The sequence below is a fragment of the Petaurus breviceps genome, unplaced genomic scaffold (assembly GCF_028583685.1).
Source record: "Petaurus breviceps papuanus isolate PSGF00001 unplaced genomic scaffold, PetGlider_PUasm1.0 90977, whole genome shotgun sequence".
NCBI classification, from domain to species: domain Eukaryota; kingdom Metazoa; phylum Chordata; class Mammalia; order Diprotodontia; family Petauridae; genus Petaurus; species Petaurus breviceps.
The window spans coordinates 14822846-14836881 of NW_027187391.1; the positions used below are offsets into that span (position 1 = coordinate 14822846).

The window sequence follows — 14036 nt, forward strand, 5'->3', positions numbered from 1 at the left end:
TAGCTAGGTGGCACAGGGGATAGACTGCCAGGCCTGGAGTCAGGAAAATTCATCTTTCTGAATTCAAAACTGGCCTCTGACACTTACTAGCTATAGGATCCTGGGTAAATAATGTAACCCTATTTGCCTCAGTTTCCTCATCTCTAAAGTGAACTGGAGAAAGAAATAGCAAACAACTAGAGCATCTTTGCCAAGAAAATTCCAAATGGGGTCACAGAGTAAGATATGACTGAAACAAATGAAAAAATGAATGTGTGTATGTGATTAAAACCCTAGAAGAAGCATAATGGGTAGACCCTCAATTAAGAATCTATGGGAAGGGGCAGCCAGGTAGCACAGTGAGTAGGAGCACTGGCCCCAGAGTCAGGATGACCTGGGATCGAATCCCGGGCTCAGACACTTAGCACCCACCCAGAAACACCTGGCCATGTAACCTTGAGCAAGTTACTTAACCCCAATTGCTTAGGGGCAGCCAGGTGGCTCAGCGAGTAAGAGCACTGGCCCCATTGTCGGGATGACCTGGGGGGTCAAATCCGGGCTCAGACACTTATCACCCACCCAGAAACACCTGCTGTGTAACCTTGTGCAAGTTACTTAATCCCAGTTTCTTAGGGGTGGCCAGGTGGCTCAGTGAGTAAAAGCACCAGCCTCAGAGTTGGGATGAGCTGGGATCGAATCTGGGCTCTGATACTTAGCACCACACCCAGAAATAACTGGCTGTGTAACCTTGAGCAAGTTACTTAACCCCAATTGCTTTAAAAAAAAAAAGAATCTATGGGAAAACATGAACAAAAATTGTACAGGATGAGTAGATATGAATGAATGTGATTGTAGCAGCAACCACATTGGCATACCCAGGATGGCCGCTAGCTATTATATACATATATATATATATATATATACACACACACACATATATTCACTTAACTCAGGGGAAAAAGTCACCACCCTGAACTCCAGAGAAAATACAAACCCAGTACAAGCAGAAAAAATACACACAGAAAAAATAACACAAATCAACAGACAGGGCTTCTGTCTAACCAAAGCCATACATATATAGTTAACGGAGAGAGAAGCACCAATATCAGACAGCTACCCAGAATCTCATCTGGCCAAATCACATTAACAATCTTCTAATAATTGAGCTCCAAAGCAAAAACCTCACCTCAGAGTATATATATCCTTCTTCAGAGCCAGAGGGCATCACAACCCTCAGTGACCCACTGTCTAATCACAAAGTCACAAAGGGTGTGGGTCTTCCTGAAAAACAAGCCTCCCCTAATCAATATTCTCTTATTGGACTCTGTGTGAAGCCTATCAATGTTTGGGGAAGATCTTCAACTTCCAGTAACATTACAGTGATGTGCACCAACAGTGTGATACCCATAGCAACAAGATCATAGACACACTGAAATATTATAGTATTGAGTTGGTACTCATGTTATAAATTGGCTTCCATTTTCTCTGACAATGAAATGATCCAATGGAATCTGAGGTCCATTCTAGCTCTATATCTTTGGATTAAAGAAGACAGAATAAGAAATAACTAATAGTGGGGCGGCTAGGTGGCACACTGAATAGAGCACCGGCCCTGCAGTCAGGAGGACCTAAGTTTAAATCCGGCCTCAGACACTTAACACTTACTAGCTGCGTGACCTTGGGCACATCACTTAACTCCAATTGCCCTGCCTTCCTCCCTCCAAAAAAGTAAAAAAACAAATTTAAAAAGCTCATATGAAGTTGAAACTCAAGAGAAAAAAGGAAATTTCATACCATGTGACAAAAACAAAATAAGTGGCATATGTGGTCTCTGTGCCACTCTCCACTGTTTATTATCTGGAAATATCTGGAAAACAAGAGAAGTGATATAGAACTGGAGAAGGATATCACATTCACACTCTATTGAGTTCTTCAGGAGAAGGTAGGAGGACCACTAGGCAGGCACATTGTAGAGAAGGTTCTTGTTCAAGTATGACTTGAAATGGCTTATGAACTTTTTCTAACTCTTTAGAGGTAGAATGGTAATGTGGATAATGAATTTGAACTTGAAATTAAGAAGATTTGGGTTAATTTCCTGCCTCCCATTATAGTGAGATGATGCAGAGGATGGGGGAAAGGAAAGGGAATTAAACATTTATGTAGTACCTACTGTGTGCCAGGCACTGTGCTAAGTGCTTTTTACAAATATTATCTTGTTTGAGCCTCACAACAAACCTGGTAGGTAGGTGTTATTATGATCTTCATTTTACAATTAAGGAAACTGAATCAAATCGAGATTAAGACTTGCCAAGGGTCACACAATTAGTAAGTCTCTGAGGTTGGTTTTGAAATTCCTTACACTAGGTCTAGTGGTCTATGCAATGTGCCACCCTGGATAGAGGATAGAGTGTTGGCTTGTAATGACCAGAATTTGCTTCAGCCACTTACTACCTGTGCGACCCTTGACAAATTACTTCTCTCAGCCAGTTTCCCCATTTGTAAAATGTGGTGAATAAGAGCACCTCACTCAAAGGGTTATTGTGAGGATCAAATGAGATAACATGTAAAATGTTTTGAAAATATTCTAAGCCCTAGCTATTATGACTACCAGGGCAGCGTGGTGGTGCATTGGCTAGAGCACCAGGTCTGGAGTCAGGAAGAATGGAGTTCGAATCTAACTTCTGACACTTACTAGCTGTGTGACCCTGGGCAAGCCACTTAACACTCTTTGCCTCAGTTGCCTCATCTATAACATGAGTTGGACAAGGAAATGGCAAGCCAGTCTAGAATCTTTGCTAAGAAAACCCTAAATGGAGTCATGAAAAGTCAGGCATGATGAACATTTCTACAAGCTATATTATATGACCCTCAGGTTAAACACAATTGCCCTCCAAAGTTTCTTGCAATTCTAAATATTCAATCCTGGGGCCGCTAGGTGGTGCAGTAAATAGAGCACTGGCCCTGGAGTCAGGAGGACCTGAGTTCAAATCCAGCCTTAGACATTTAACACTTGCTAGCTGTGTGAACTTGGGCAAGTCACTAAACCCCAATTGCCCTGCCCTCCCTCTCTCCACCAAAAAACAAAATAAATAAATATGTAATCCTTTGAAATTCTGATTTTGAAATTTTGCTCATTTCTTAAGTTACAGTATTCAACCATGTGAGCATCAAAGTTATGATGATTTAAAGGATTCAACTGACCTATTTAAAATCAGTCCTCACTTTTCATGAAATTCCTATAGTTTCTCTATCAAAAGTGGAAATAAATCAGTCTCTTCTAAATAGCCACAGTATAGCAGCCCCACTGAGAGCAAGAGGCTTCTTACAAGGTTGGAGTCTTCTTTGGCTTCCTCTTTGCTCTGACATTGAGGGGAAAGGTCGCCAACCAGTCCTGTCTGTCTCTGTGGTTACCAATTAGCAGCCCAAAGGGAGGCCTCAGTTGGCAAAAGAGAAATAGAAAGTAATCTGGGAGAGTCAGGTCAGTTTTGGCAATATAAAGAATGTTTCCTCTCCAAAAATAAATACATGAGAACCAGTTGTTCACACAAGATAGAACAAGCAATAACCCATATGTCTACAATTCATTGCAGAATGAAATGAAATATGAAGAACAGGTGGTGTTCTAACCAGAGATGGAAAACCTCAGCCTGGAGTCCACATGACCTTTGGGTCTGCAGTTGAGGACCTAGAGGACCACATGTGGACTCAAGGCCGCAGGTTCCCCATCCCTGTACCCATCAGTGAGGCCACACTGATGCTTAGTTTTAGCTAACAAATATTCATGGAGTACCTTGCCATGAGGACAGTACCATGTTAATGGCAGTAAAATAATACAAGTTGTAGAAGACACGTCCCTACCAGCAAGGGGCGGAATTCTGAGCCTTCTCCTCAAAAGGCAACATGCTATTCTTATGCCTTTCATGCCAAAGAAAGACTTTGAACATGAATAATAATATAGTGGTAGAGAATGACTTACTCATCAACACAAAACTAATAGGGGTCAGAGGTGGAATTTGAACTCTTTTCTCGACTTCATTCTGTCATTTTCTTAACTATACTATTCAGAGATCCCTTGTAGCTGGAGTAAAACCCCAGAAGCCTCAAGAGCAATAATCCTATGCTTTAAGGGCATGGAAATATCCATTTGGGAGGCAAAAGATTCAGATTCATCTTGCTGTTTCTGTCCCCAAAAATGTGGTGTGTCAATAATTTCTTCATGTCTACAAACAGGAAGTTGGACCAGATGATTTCTAATGTCCCTTTCAGATTTAAAATGCATTGCTCTGCTAATAAGAATGAGTGATTCATGAAGAAATGAGTATAAAAAAACATGCAGACATCATCATAAACTGATAGAACAAAAGGAGCAAAGTATAGTAATATAATTACTTATTTGGAAGAATGTACTTTCAAGAGTTACAAGGCATTGGAGGAGTTAATGATAGGTTAAGAGGTCTCCTGTGTGTGTGTGTGTGTGTGTGTGTGTGTGTGTGTGTGTCTGTCTGTCTGTCTGCCCCCTGGTAATTAAAGAAAGTCATACTGGGTCTGTTTTATCCAGAAGGGATATAAACTAGGTGAACTTTCTTCTAACCCTTTGATATAATATATAATTGTTCTTAACATATAGTTTTAACATCAAAAGAGCCAGTGCATTATTTAATAATCAATTCTCATTATGGCTCACTTAGCTTGAAATGTGAATGAGCCTGAACTGCATGTAATCTCTGGCTTTGAAAGGCTGTGGTTTGTTCCAGTCTGAAAGTTTATTCAAGTATTACTCCACCAACTGACTGATAGTGGTCTGCCAAAGCTGCTGTTTAGAAAGGAAGTCTTTTCTTCCACCCATCTTGTTTGTGTTTTGAAAATTGCTTCAATTTATGTCCTGTTTTCATTCCCACGCCCAACCCTTGCAAAGCAAACAGATTACAAGTGGTGTTGGTGGTCCCACTGGTAGTGGTCGTGGTGGTGGTACTGTGGGGGAGAAGATGGGGGTGGAGGAAGGAAAGAAAAATTTCCCTAGAGCAAAAAGAAATTTAAAAGAAGCCAAAATATAATTTGGAAGCAAACTCTTATGTGCCAAAACCAGATGGATGTTGCAACATCAAGGACATCAGTTCAATTTGTCAGAATAGACACAAACACCTAACAAGTTCCATTCACTGGCATTCCTAATGCCATCAGATATGTATAAGAATTCAAAAAAAAAAAACAACAATTGGGTACACTTTCACTATGTCCCCATAGAATGGAGTTTCCTTTGAGGAAAGGATATTTTGTTTGTCTTTGTATTCCCAGCATCCTGGCACTCAGTAGGGTGTGTGATTATTGTTTACTAAACTGAGAATTCACGTATGCCAAAAATTCCTGTGATACCAGTGGCAAAAGGTTTACACTTAAGTATATCAGAGTGAGCAAGGATGCCCTTATAGCCACAGCAATGGGCACTGATTTGTTTCCATTTTCTGTCACCTACTAGAATCTATGAACCCTTTAAAAAACACACCAGTTTTGACTATAGATAGACTATCTGATATGTACTTGGAATGACTATAGATGAACTAGCTGATGTATGCTTATTTTTTTCTGGAAGTGCCCAAAAGTCACCAGACAAATTTACACAGACAGTTTTATTGCTGCATTCCTCTGATCTACTTATAGCTAATAGTTGGGTTTTTCCCCTCCTTACTTTTGCTCCCTCACTCTTATCTGACCTCATTTGGACAAAAATCCCCCTTCCTCTATAGAGGCTTCAATTCTAATCCCCAAATCAATCCTAGATTTTATAAGTGCTTTTATAATTCATGCTTGTTTAGGTGAATATGATTCTATTTTAAAAAGTGACAACTTAGGGCGGCTAGGTGGTGGTGCAGTGAATAGAGCACCAGCCCTGGAGTGAGAAGGACCTGAGTTCAAATCTGGCCTCAGACACTTGACACACTTACTAGCCGTGTGACCTTGGGCAAGTCACTTAATCCTGATTGTCCTGCCTTCTGCCCTCCAAAAGAAAAAAGTGACAACTTATACTATACTTCATTCTGTTTAGACATGTCTTATTTTATTTAAACAAATATTTTTAGAGGAAAAAGTAACTCTACAAATAGCTGTTCTTCGCGATATTTCAATGTAAACAGAATAAAAAGAAAAAATTCATTACCTGAGATAACACATCTGTAACCACCATAAAGTTAGAAACCATAGCTATGTGAGAAATCAAGGGTTGAATTGCTGAAATATACATCCAACAATATTCCATGTGATTTTTAGTCAATGAAACCCAGGAAAATAATTTACATAAATTCAAATCATTGCTTAAATTGTCAGGTAGTTATTTCTTTCTCTTCTAGATCTGTAAAATTAAAATGCATTGGGTGGGAAGAATCATTCCCCATCTTACAACATAAGTATTTTTCTAAAATGGTTGGAACTTCTCTAAAAAATTTTCTAAATCTATTTTAAGTTAAAACAAATTCATTTCTCTCCAACTCCCACACCAAAGTCACACTCAAAATCTCCACTTCTAATGAATTGAGGCTCTTTGTAAACAAAGTTGGAAATTTCCCGATAGTTTCTACATATATAGTCTATTTCATCAGCAATATTTTATGTAAACCCATATAGACAGAAGAACTGAAACATGGAAGAAGTTACCCAATATGAACCTCAAGTTAACCTAATAATTTTTGGAAGAAAATCCACAGTTCCAATCTCTTCTGTTTCTTGAAGTTGAAACCATACAAGAGATAAAAGAAAATGCTTCAGTTCTTTCTTTATTTGCATTTCCATTCCCATTTGTTAAGCGGTGTAATGTAGTGGATAGAGAAATGAACTTGGAGTCAGGAAGACCTGGGTTCAAATCCTTCCTTTTTCTTTATCTTAAAAATGGGAATAATAGTAATAACTATTTAATAGTTATTGGGAGGATAAAATTAAATAATGAAAATCTTAAAGTGCTACAAAAATATTAGTATTATTATTAATTTTAAAAAGCTAATGTTATTATAGTGCTTAAAACTTAGTTAGAATAGAAGATGTCTTCTGAAGCAATTAGTTGGTTTTAATAGATATGATTTGATTGAAACTTTAGTGAAAAACAAAGTGAAAATTCTTTCAAGGCAATTTATGAAGATACATCAAGGTTCTGTCAATTGAGTTTCAATGTGCCTTCAGGTGAATGAAATGCTGTCACACTATGTAAGCAGCTCACAAAAAAAAAATGCTGGCTATTGGGGAAGAAACTAGACAGTTTGTGTCCTTTAAACTATACAGTTTGCGTTCTGAGCAAAGTATTCTATTTGTTTATTTTACAGTGAAACTCAAGCAGTACAGATTTGATCCCAAAGTAAGAGCTGTTTCTTCTCTCTTCCCTGGGGAGCACTGGCAAAACACAAGCCGAGAGGCCCGTGAAAAGACATTAAAAGCAAAAGATGAAAGGAAATGACAACTCAGTGTAGTTTTAAAGCTAAAGAAGAAATAATAACCATCCTCATTGTATAAACCATAAGTTCCCCAAATGGGTGATACTGCCCCATGAGGGGTGCTGGAATAATCCAGGGAGACAGTAGTAGCCTCAGATGCAATTGGGGGTCAATGAATAAAAATAAAGGGGCAGTGGAAGCATGAGGAAAGAAGAGAAGAAAAATTTCAAAAACCATTCATACATGTTTCATCTGTTGTGTAACAAAATTATTAAAGTCATAGTGATTATACTATTTTCCAAATAAACACACAAAATGCAAGTCATAGCTGATAAGTGGTCAAGTCCACTGATAGGTCTTAACAAGCAAGTGTTGGCAGGCAAACCTGTCACCCATTGTCAGGAAGTCTAACATGCATTAACAGAAACATGTGTGTGTCATGACTTGTTTACAATACAATTCAATAGAGAATTCAATTCCAATTCCCAAATCAGTCCTAGATTTTTTTTCATAATTTGTAATTGGAATGACAGTTACTTGATGCAATACAGCATCATCAAAATTTCAATGCAAGAAAAAAAACACAAATAGCAGAGGAAGAGCTGATTACCCATATTCTCTGAAATCATGTTTCTATATTCTATTATTAAGGAGTCTCAAAAATGGGCAGGAATGTTTTTAGCTGCAAGATCTCAGGAACAGGCTGATTTCTCTCTTGATAAAAGTCAAGTCCTGTGAGAAGTTCCACATCACGCACCCGAGCAGCATGAGCCTGAAATCTTTCTTCGACCCAAAGAGACTCTGATCTATTTGTCTGGAGAACAAAAAGCATGTATTAATGGGTTAAGATTTTGTTCTTGACCTATTCAAATGCCTTGCTATGCTGTGGTTAGGGCCCTGCATTATTGATCACTATGTAATTTGGGAGTAAATTCTGAAAGGTTGGGAGTTGGAAAGCGGGAAAAGCTGAATATGGACCAAGTATTGTGGACTGTGTATATTGGCTGGGGATAAACCAAGCTAATCCTTAGATTAGTCATAGAATGAAGAATCATTTAGTCATAGCAATTTAGGAACCTAAGGCATAGAAAGGATAATATTTATATTGGTAGTTTCCATGTGGGGGGAAAAAAATCACATATCCTTTAAACACTAGTGTATTATTTTATTAAGGAACAGGTAATATTTTATATAAAGTTCCCTATCAATTCTTTTCTGATCCCTTTCATGGGCTTGGACCTTAATTTTGTGAAATTAGAAAGGCAGCAAGTATGCTGTAATGATAGAAATTCTGGGTTTATAGTCAGGGAAGATCTGGGCTTAAATGCCATCAATGACATCTAATAATTGTGTTACCAAGAGGAAGTCAATTTCTCCATTTGTAAAATGGTGATACCACCAGCTCAGGAGATTGTTATGAGGCTCATATGAACTAATATATAGAAAGCACTTTGCAAAACCTAAAACATTATAGAAATTTCAGCTATTATTATATATTTGACAGATGTTTTATTTGCAACAAATGGTCTAACAGCCTAAGACCTTGTCTGGGTCTAATGTTCTGCATAGTAGCATATACAATGTTGTTATTCAGTTTACTTTCTTGGGGCCTTTTTTTGTATTTTTTTGAACATCTGCTATGTTTCTTGTACAGTACAAAATGATACATGATAAGTCAATCAATAAGCATTCATGAATAGAAGCTCCCGCTATGTATATGGCATAGTGCTAAGTCCTGGGGATTGAAAGAAAGGTAAAAGTCCATATTTTAAAGGAACTCACATGCTAATAGGGGAGACAATATGAAAATAACTATTACAAACAAGGTATGTACAGGATAAATTGAATTAGAGAGGTACAAAACAGTATGGTGGGAGGTCCAAGGGAGGAAAGGTTTTTATTAGCATGGGGAATAGGGAAGACATGCTGGGGAAGGGAATATTTGAGTCAGGAAAGAAACAATGAATTGGATGTTAGTAGGTAAAGAGAGGATGGAGGGGCATACAGAACTGGAAAAGCAAAGTCATTGGATGTATTTTTATGTATATGTGGCTCCTCGGCTCCTTATACATATTGTTTCATTCTTTTTATTTGTATCCCTTGAACCTAGACAGTGCATCTCAATAAACACTTATAGAGTAACTGACTGACTGGTCCTATGAAGGTCTGGTACGGAACACTGCATAGGTGAAACTCATATTGTATTTGATGAATGAATAAATAAGAATTAAGATGGAAGTCAATATAATTTTTGCCACCCATATGGAATGCTATACAGAATGGGGTCTGTTCCACACGACAAGACAGATACTCAAATACGCTATAAAAGTTCATCAATTACCATCTTATTTCCAGATTCAATGCTCATTTTGGTCTTCTTCCACATTTAACATTGTTAATGTGGTGCAGTAGAATAAGCCTTGGCTTTAGAGCTGGAAGGCCTGGGTTTGAAGACCAGATCTCCTACTCTGACCTTGGAAAATCATTCAGCTTCTCAGATCCCTAGTTCCTTCATCTGTAAAATGATGGGATTGGCCTATATGACCACTAAGACCCCATCTAGCTCTTCCAGTCTATAATCACTCCTTTCCCAGATACCCTGGCCTACATCATCTCTGCCCATGTAAGGGTTATGGGATTTAAAGATCTTCCATGCCCCGTTGGACTTGCTGACGTAGCAGGAAGGGGCGGAGCAAGAGGAAGCGGAAGCCAAGCTAGCGTTCCTTCGGTGGCTGGCGGTGGTGGTGACGGCGGCAGCAGCAGAGGCAGTGGCAGCGCGAAGCCCTTTTTTGAGTTAGAACTGCTAAGGACTTTCTGCTAAGGACTCCTGCTGAGGACTGCCAGGGGCCGGAGCTGCTGGGAGTGCGCTTCCAGGACGCTGGGTGGTTGCTGTGCGTGGGGAGAGGAGGACCTTTGCCTGAGGTAGCCTGTTCTGTTTTAAAGGCTTGAAAATGTGGGTGCTTTCTACTTTATCTACCTGTGCCAATGTCATAACTACTCCGATGGCTTTCACTTTCTGGTTTTGGGACTCAGTCTTTTGGTATCTTAATAAATTTTCTAGTTTATTTCCTCATATGGCAAACATGACGTATTTTCTAATGGATAATTATATCAGCATATTTGTAATCTCTATAGGCATTGTGAATATGGCATTGCTGATACAGCCCACTCATTCTTTTTTTTTAAATTCTTTAATTTATTAATTTGTTTGTTTCTTTTAGTTTACAGGACTGCCCACTCATTCTTAATTAAACCTCTTAAATCATAAAATACTATACAAATGTGACATGCAATCTGGCTTCTGTCCCCATCACTCTACTGAAATTACTCTCTTGACTGTTACTAGTGACTTCTCAATTGCTAAATCTATTTTTTCCCTCAGTATTCATCTTCCTTAAATTCTCATTTGCATTTTATGAAACCACAGAATCTCAAGTGTTAGAAAGTTAATTTAAACCAGTGCTGCCTGGAACAAAGATGTCCTGACAAATATTAGTACAATTCTATTCTCCCTTGACTTCCATGAGCCTTCCAAACTCTCTGACGACTCCTTCTCTGTCTCCTTTTCATATACCCCAAATAAACACATTTCCCAGGAGTCTATACTTGGTTCTCACTACATCATATCCCTTGGAGATGTTATTCAATCTTGTGTTTTAAGTGATTACCTTGATTTGGATGACTCTTAGACCTGTATTTCAAGCTTTAACTTCTCTCCTGAGCTATTTCCATATTTCCAACTTCCTGAAGGCCATTCATATCTAAATATTTCAATGGCATCCAAAAACCATGTTTAAAAATCACCTTCTTCCGCAAACTAGTTTCTAGACATGATTTTCTTATTTCTAAGATGCAAAACCTGAGATACATTTGATTCTCTCTCATCTTCCAATCAATCATCATTTTATTGACTTTACCTTGATAAACTCTCTAAACTGTTTCCTTTCCACCATCATGACTCTAGTTTAGGACCTTTAGATTTGATTGTTGCAATTGGCTATTATATTTTATTATTTATATTATATATTATTTTATATATAATATATAGGTTATCTAGGTTATTTATATGTTATGCAAACTGCTCAGTTAGGTTTCAGGCCCTCTTTGCTCTAACCTACCTTATTCTATTCATGCCAGGTTAGTATTCTTAAAATGCAGTTTAATCATGTCATTTTTCCCTACTACAAAACCTTCAATGGCTCTTCATTATTTGTTTCATTAAATATAAATTCATTAGCCTTACTTTCAAGGCACTCCATGATATGGACCCTATGTATACTCTACATATTAACCATATAGGACTACTTCTCCCTTGGGCATATTCTCTGCTCTTCTATGATCGCAGCTATCTCTACTAATTCCACTCCCTTAGACAGTAATGCCATCTTGGACTCATCTCTACCCATAGAAATTCTATATATTCTTTAAGACCACAGTTAAGTCCATTTGGAACTGGATGTATGACTGGACCCAAAGAACAGTTATTAATGAATCCATAGCAAACTAGTATGGATCTATCATAGATCTATCTTTGGCACTGTCTTGGTCAACATTTTTATCAATGACCTGGATGAAGATGGGGTACATATCAAATTTGGAAGTGATTCTCCCCAAAGCTATGAGGAATATACTCTTAAAAAACAAACTCAGTATCCAAAAAGATATTGACAATATATTCAATATATGTGCCAGTGATTTTTGAGTACAATTTTTTGAAATGTCTACAAACTATTAATCTTTCTGGTTTCTTGATCCTAAGTCTTATTTTTAAACATTTTCACCATCGACCCCTGTCCTATTTTCTAATTAAAATGCCTAAACATTGATGGGAAAATTAATTAAATTTATAGGCTACTGTCAACCTCATAACATGCAGTGGTGTACAAAATACTGGGACAAAATAAAATAACTGAATTTATTGATATACAATAAAACTTTTAATTTTTACATTAAAACGAAAAGGTATCGGCAGATGAAAGCTTAATAAGATAAACATATGATGTAATATCCTTGAAAGCAGGAGCTGTTTAGATTTTGTATGAAATACAATGCCAGGCATAGATTAAGTGTTTAAACAATGCTCACTGATTAAATAATAAGAATAAATGTGAAGTACTATTCTTAGGTTCAAAAAAAATGATTGCACAAGAATAGGATAGAGAAGGAATGGCTAATTTGTGTGGGAAAACCTAGGTTTTTTAGTAAACTGAAAGAACAATATGCAGCAGCAATGTAGGTCTTTTTTTTGGGGGGGGGGGTTCCAAGAAAAAGTCAGTGTGACCTTAGTCTGCATGAACAGGGCCACAATGAGAGGCATGGCAGCCCACTGTACTCTACACTGTATCTGAAGTAATACGTTCAGTTCTGCGTGCCACGTTGAAGAACATTGACTCACCACAATGAGTTCAGGAGAGTAATTGGAATGCTTAGAGAACAGGACATTATGCCATACAATGATCAGATGAAAGAATTTAAGAAGTTTATTTAGCTTGAAGAAGAAAAGGCTTGGGAGAGCAGGATTTTGTTGCCACCTTATATTACTTTTATGGGCTATCATAGGGGAGAGAAATTAGTTCATCTTAACTTAGGAAAGAACCAGAGGTGAAAGTTACAAAGAGGTAGGTTTTGGCTTGATGTCAGAAGAGATGTTTCCCATCACTTGGAGGTCTTCAAGCGCTGGATGGCCACCAGGGGATTTTTAAAGGGGATTTCTATCCATGTACTTGAGTTATATGCAATACGATGACAATTTGAAAAACAACTAATTTCCTATTTTAGGAATCTGAAAGCAATGTGCAGGATAAATAAGGAAAACAGGATAGAGACATGATGTAGAAAGACCAGTTAGGATGCTATGTCAATAGTCCAGGCAAGAAGTAATAATTGTCAGGGCAGCTAGGTGGCACAGTGAGTAAGAGCGCCGGCCCCGGAGTCGGGAGGATCGATCACTTCCAGCCGCAGATACTTAACACCCACACAAAAAATCTGGCCTTGGGCAAGTTACCTAAGCCCAATTGCTTAAAAAAAAAAAAAGGAGAAGTAATAATTGCCTGACCAAAGGTGGTAGACTTTCTCCAATAACTTCTCTGATTGGTTCCTTCTTTCTTTCATTCTTTTTCTTTGTTTCTTTCCTTCCTTTTTTCTTTTCTTGCATACTCCCTAGCACCATCTTCTTCAAGGGTCAGTCCTGAGGTATCTGCTCTTCATTACCCTCTATGCCTTTGAGAACTCATCAGCCTTCAGGATTATAACTATCACATCTATTCAGTTCCACATCAAAATCTCTATCTTCCAGCTCCATAATTTCTCCTGAGATACCCTTGCATTTTTCTTTCATTTTACATCTTTTTCTCCAGCTCCTATAGCAAAGGTGACTCTTTCAACCAAATTTAACCCTTGATCCTTGATTTCATCCTCTTACATCTCCCCAAGGAACTTTACCTATCTATTTTGTCTGTCTGTCTGTCTGTCTATCTATCTATCTAGTATCATCTGATACTGCCACTACCCAGGTACAGGCCCTCATCACCTCATGGTGGTGGCTGGTCTTCTGCCATATATCCTCCGCCACTCTAATACATCCTGAACTCAGCTTTTAATTGATCTTTCTAAAGCACAGGTCTGACCATCTCTCTCCCTCCC

The 14036-nt window shown here is 38.1% G+C and overlaps 1 protein-coding gene across 1 annotated transcript in view; it reads right to left on the reverse strand.

Annotated features, from left to right (window-relative positions):
• Positions 1-6012: 6012 nt before the first annotated feature.
• The window catches only part of ENPP3 (ectonucleotide pyrophosphatase/phosphodiesterase 3), a 144114-nt gene continuing 136090 nt past the window's right edge, over positions 6013-14036 (reverse strand). The window contains exon 26 of the mRNA XM_069077389.1: positions 6013-8208. Coding sequence (XP_068933490.1) covers positions 8041-8208 — 168 coding nt within the window. The 3' untranslated portion in view covers positions 6013-8040. The remainder of the gene's footprint in view (positions 8209-14036) is intronic.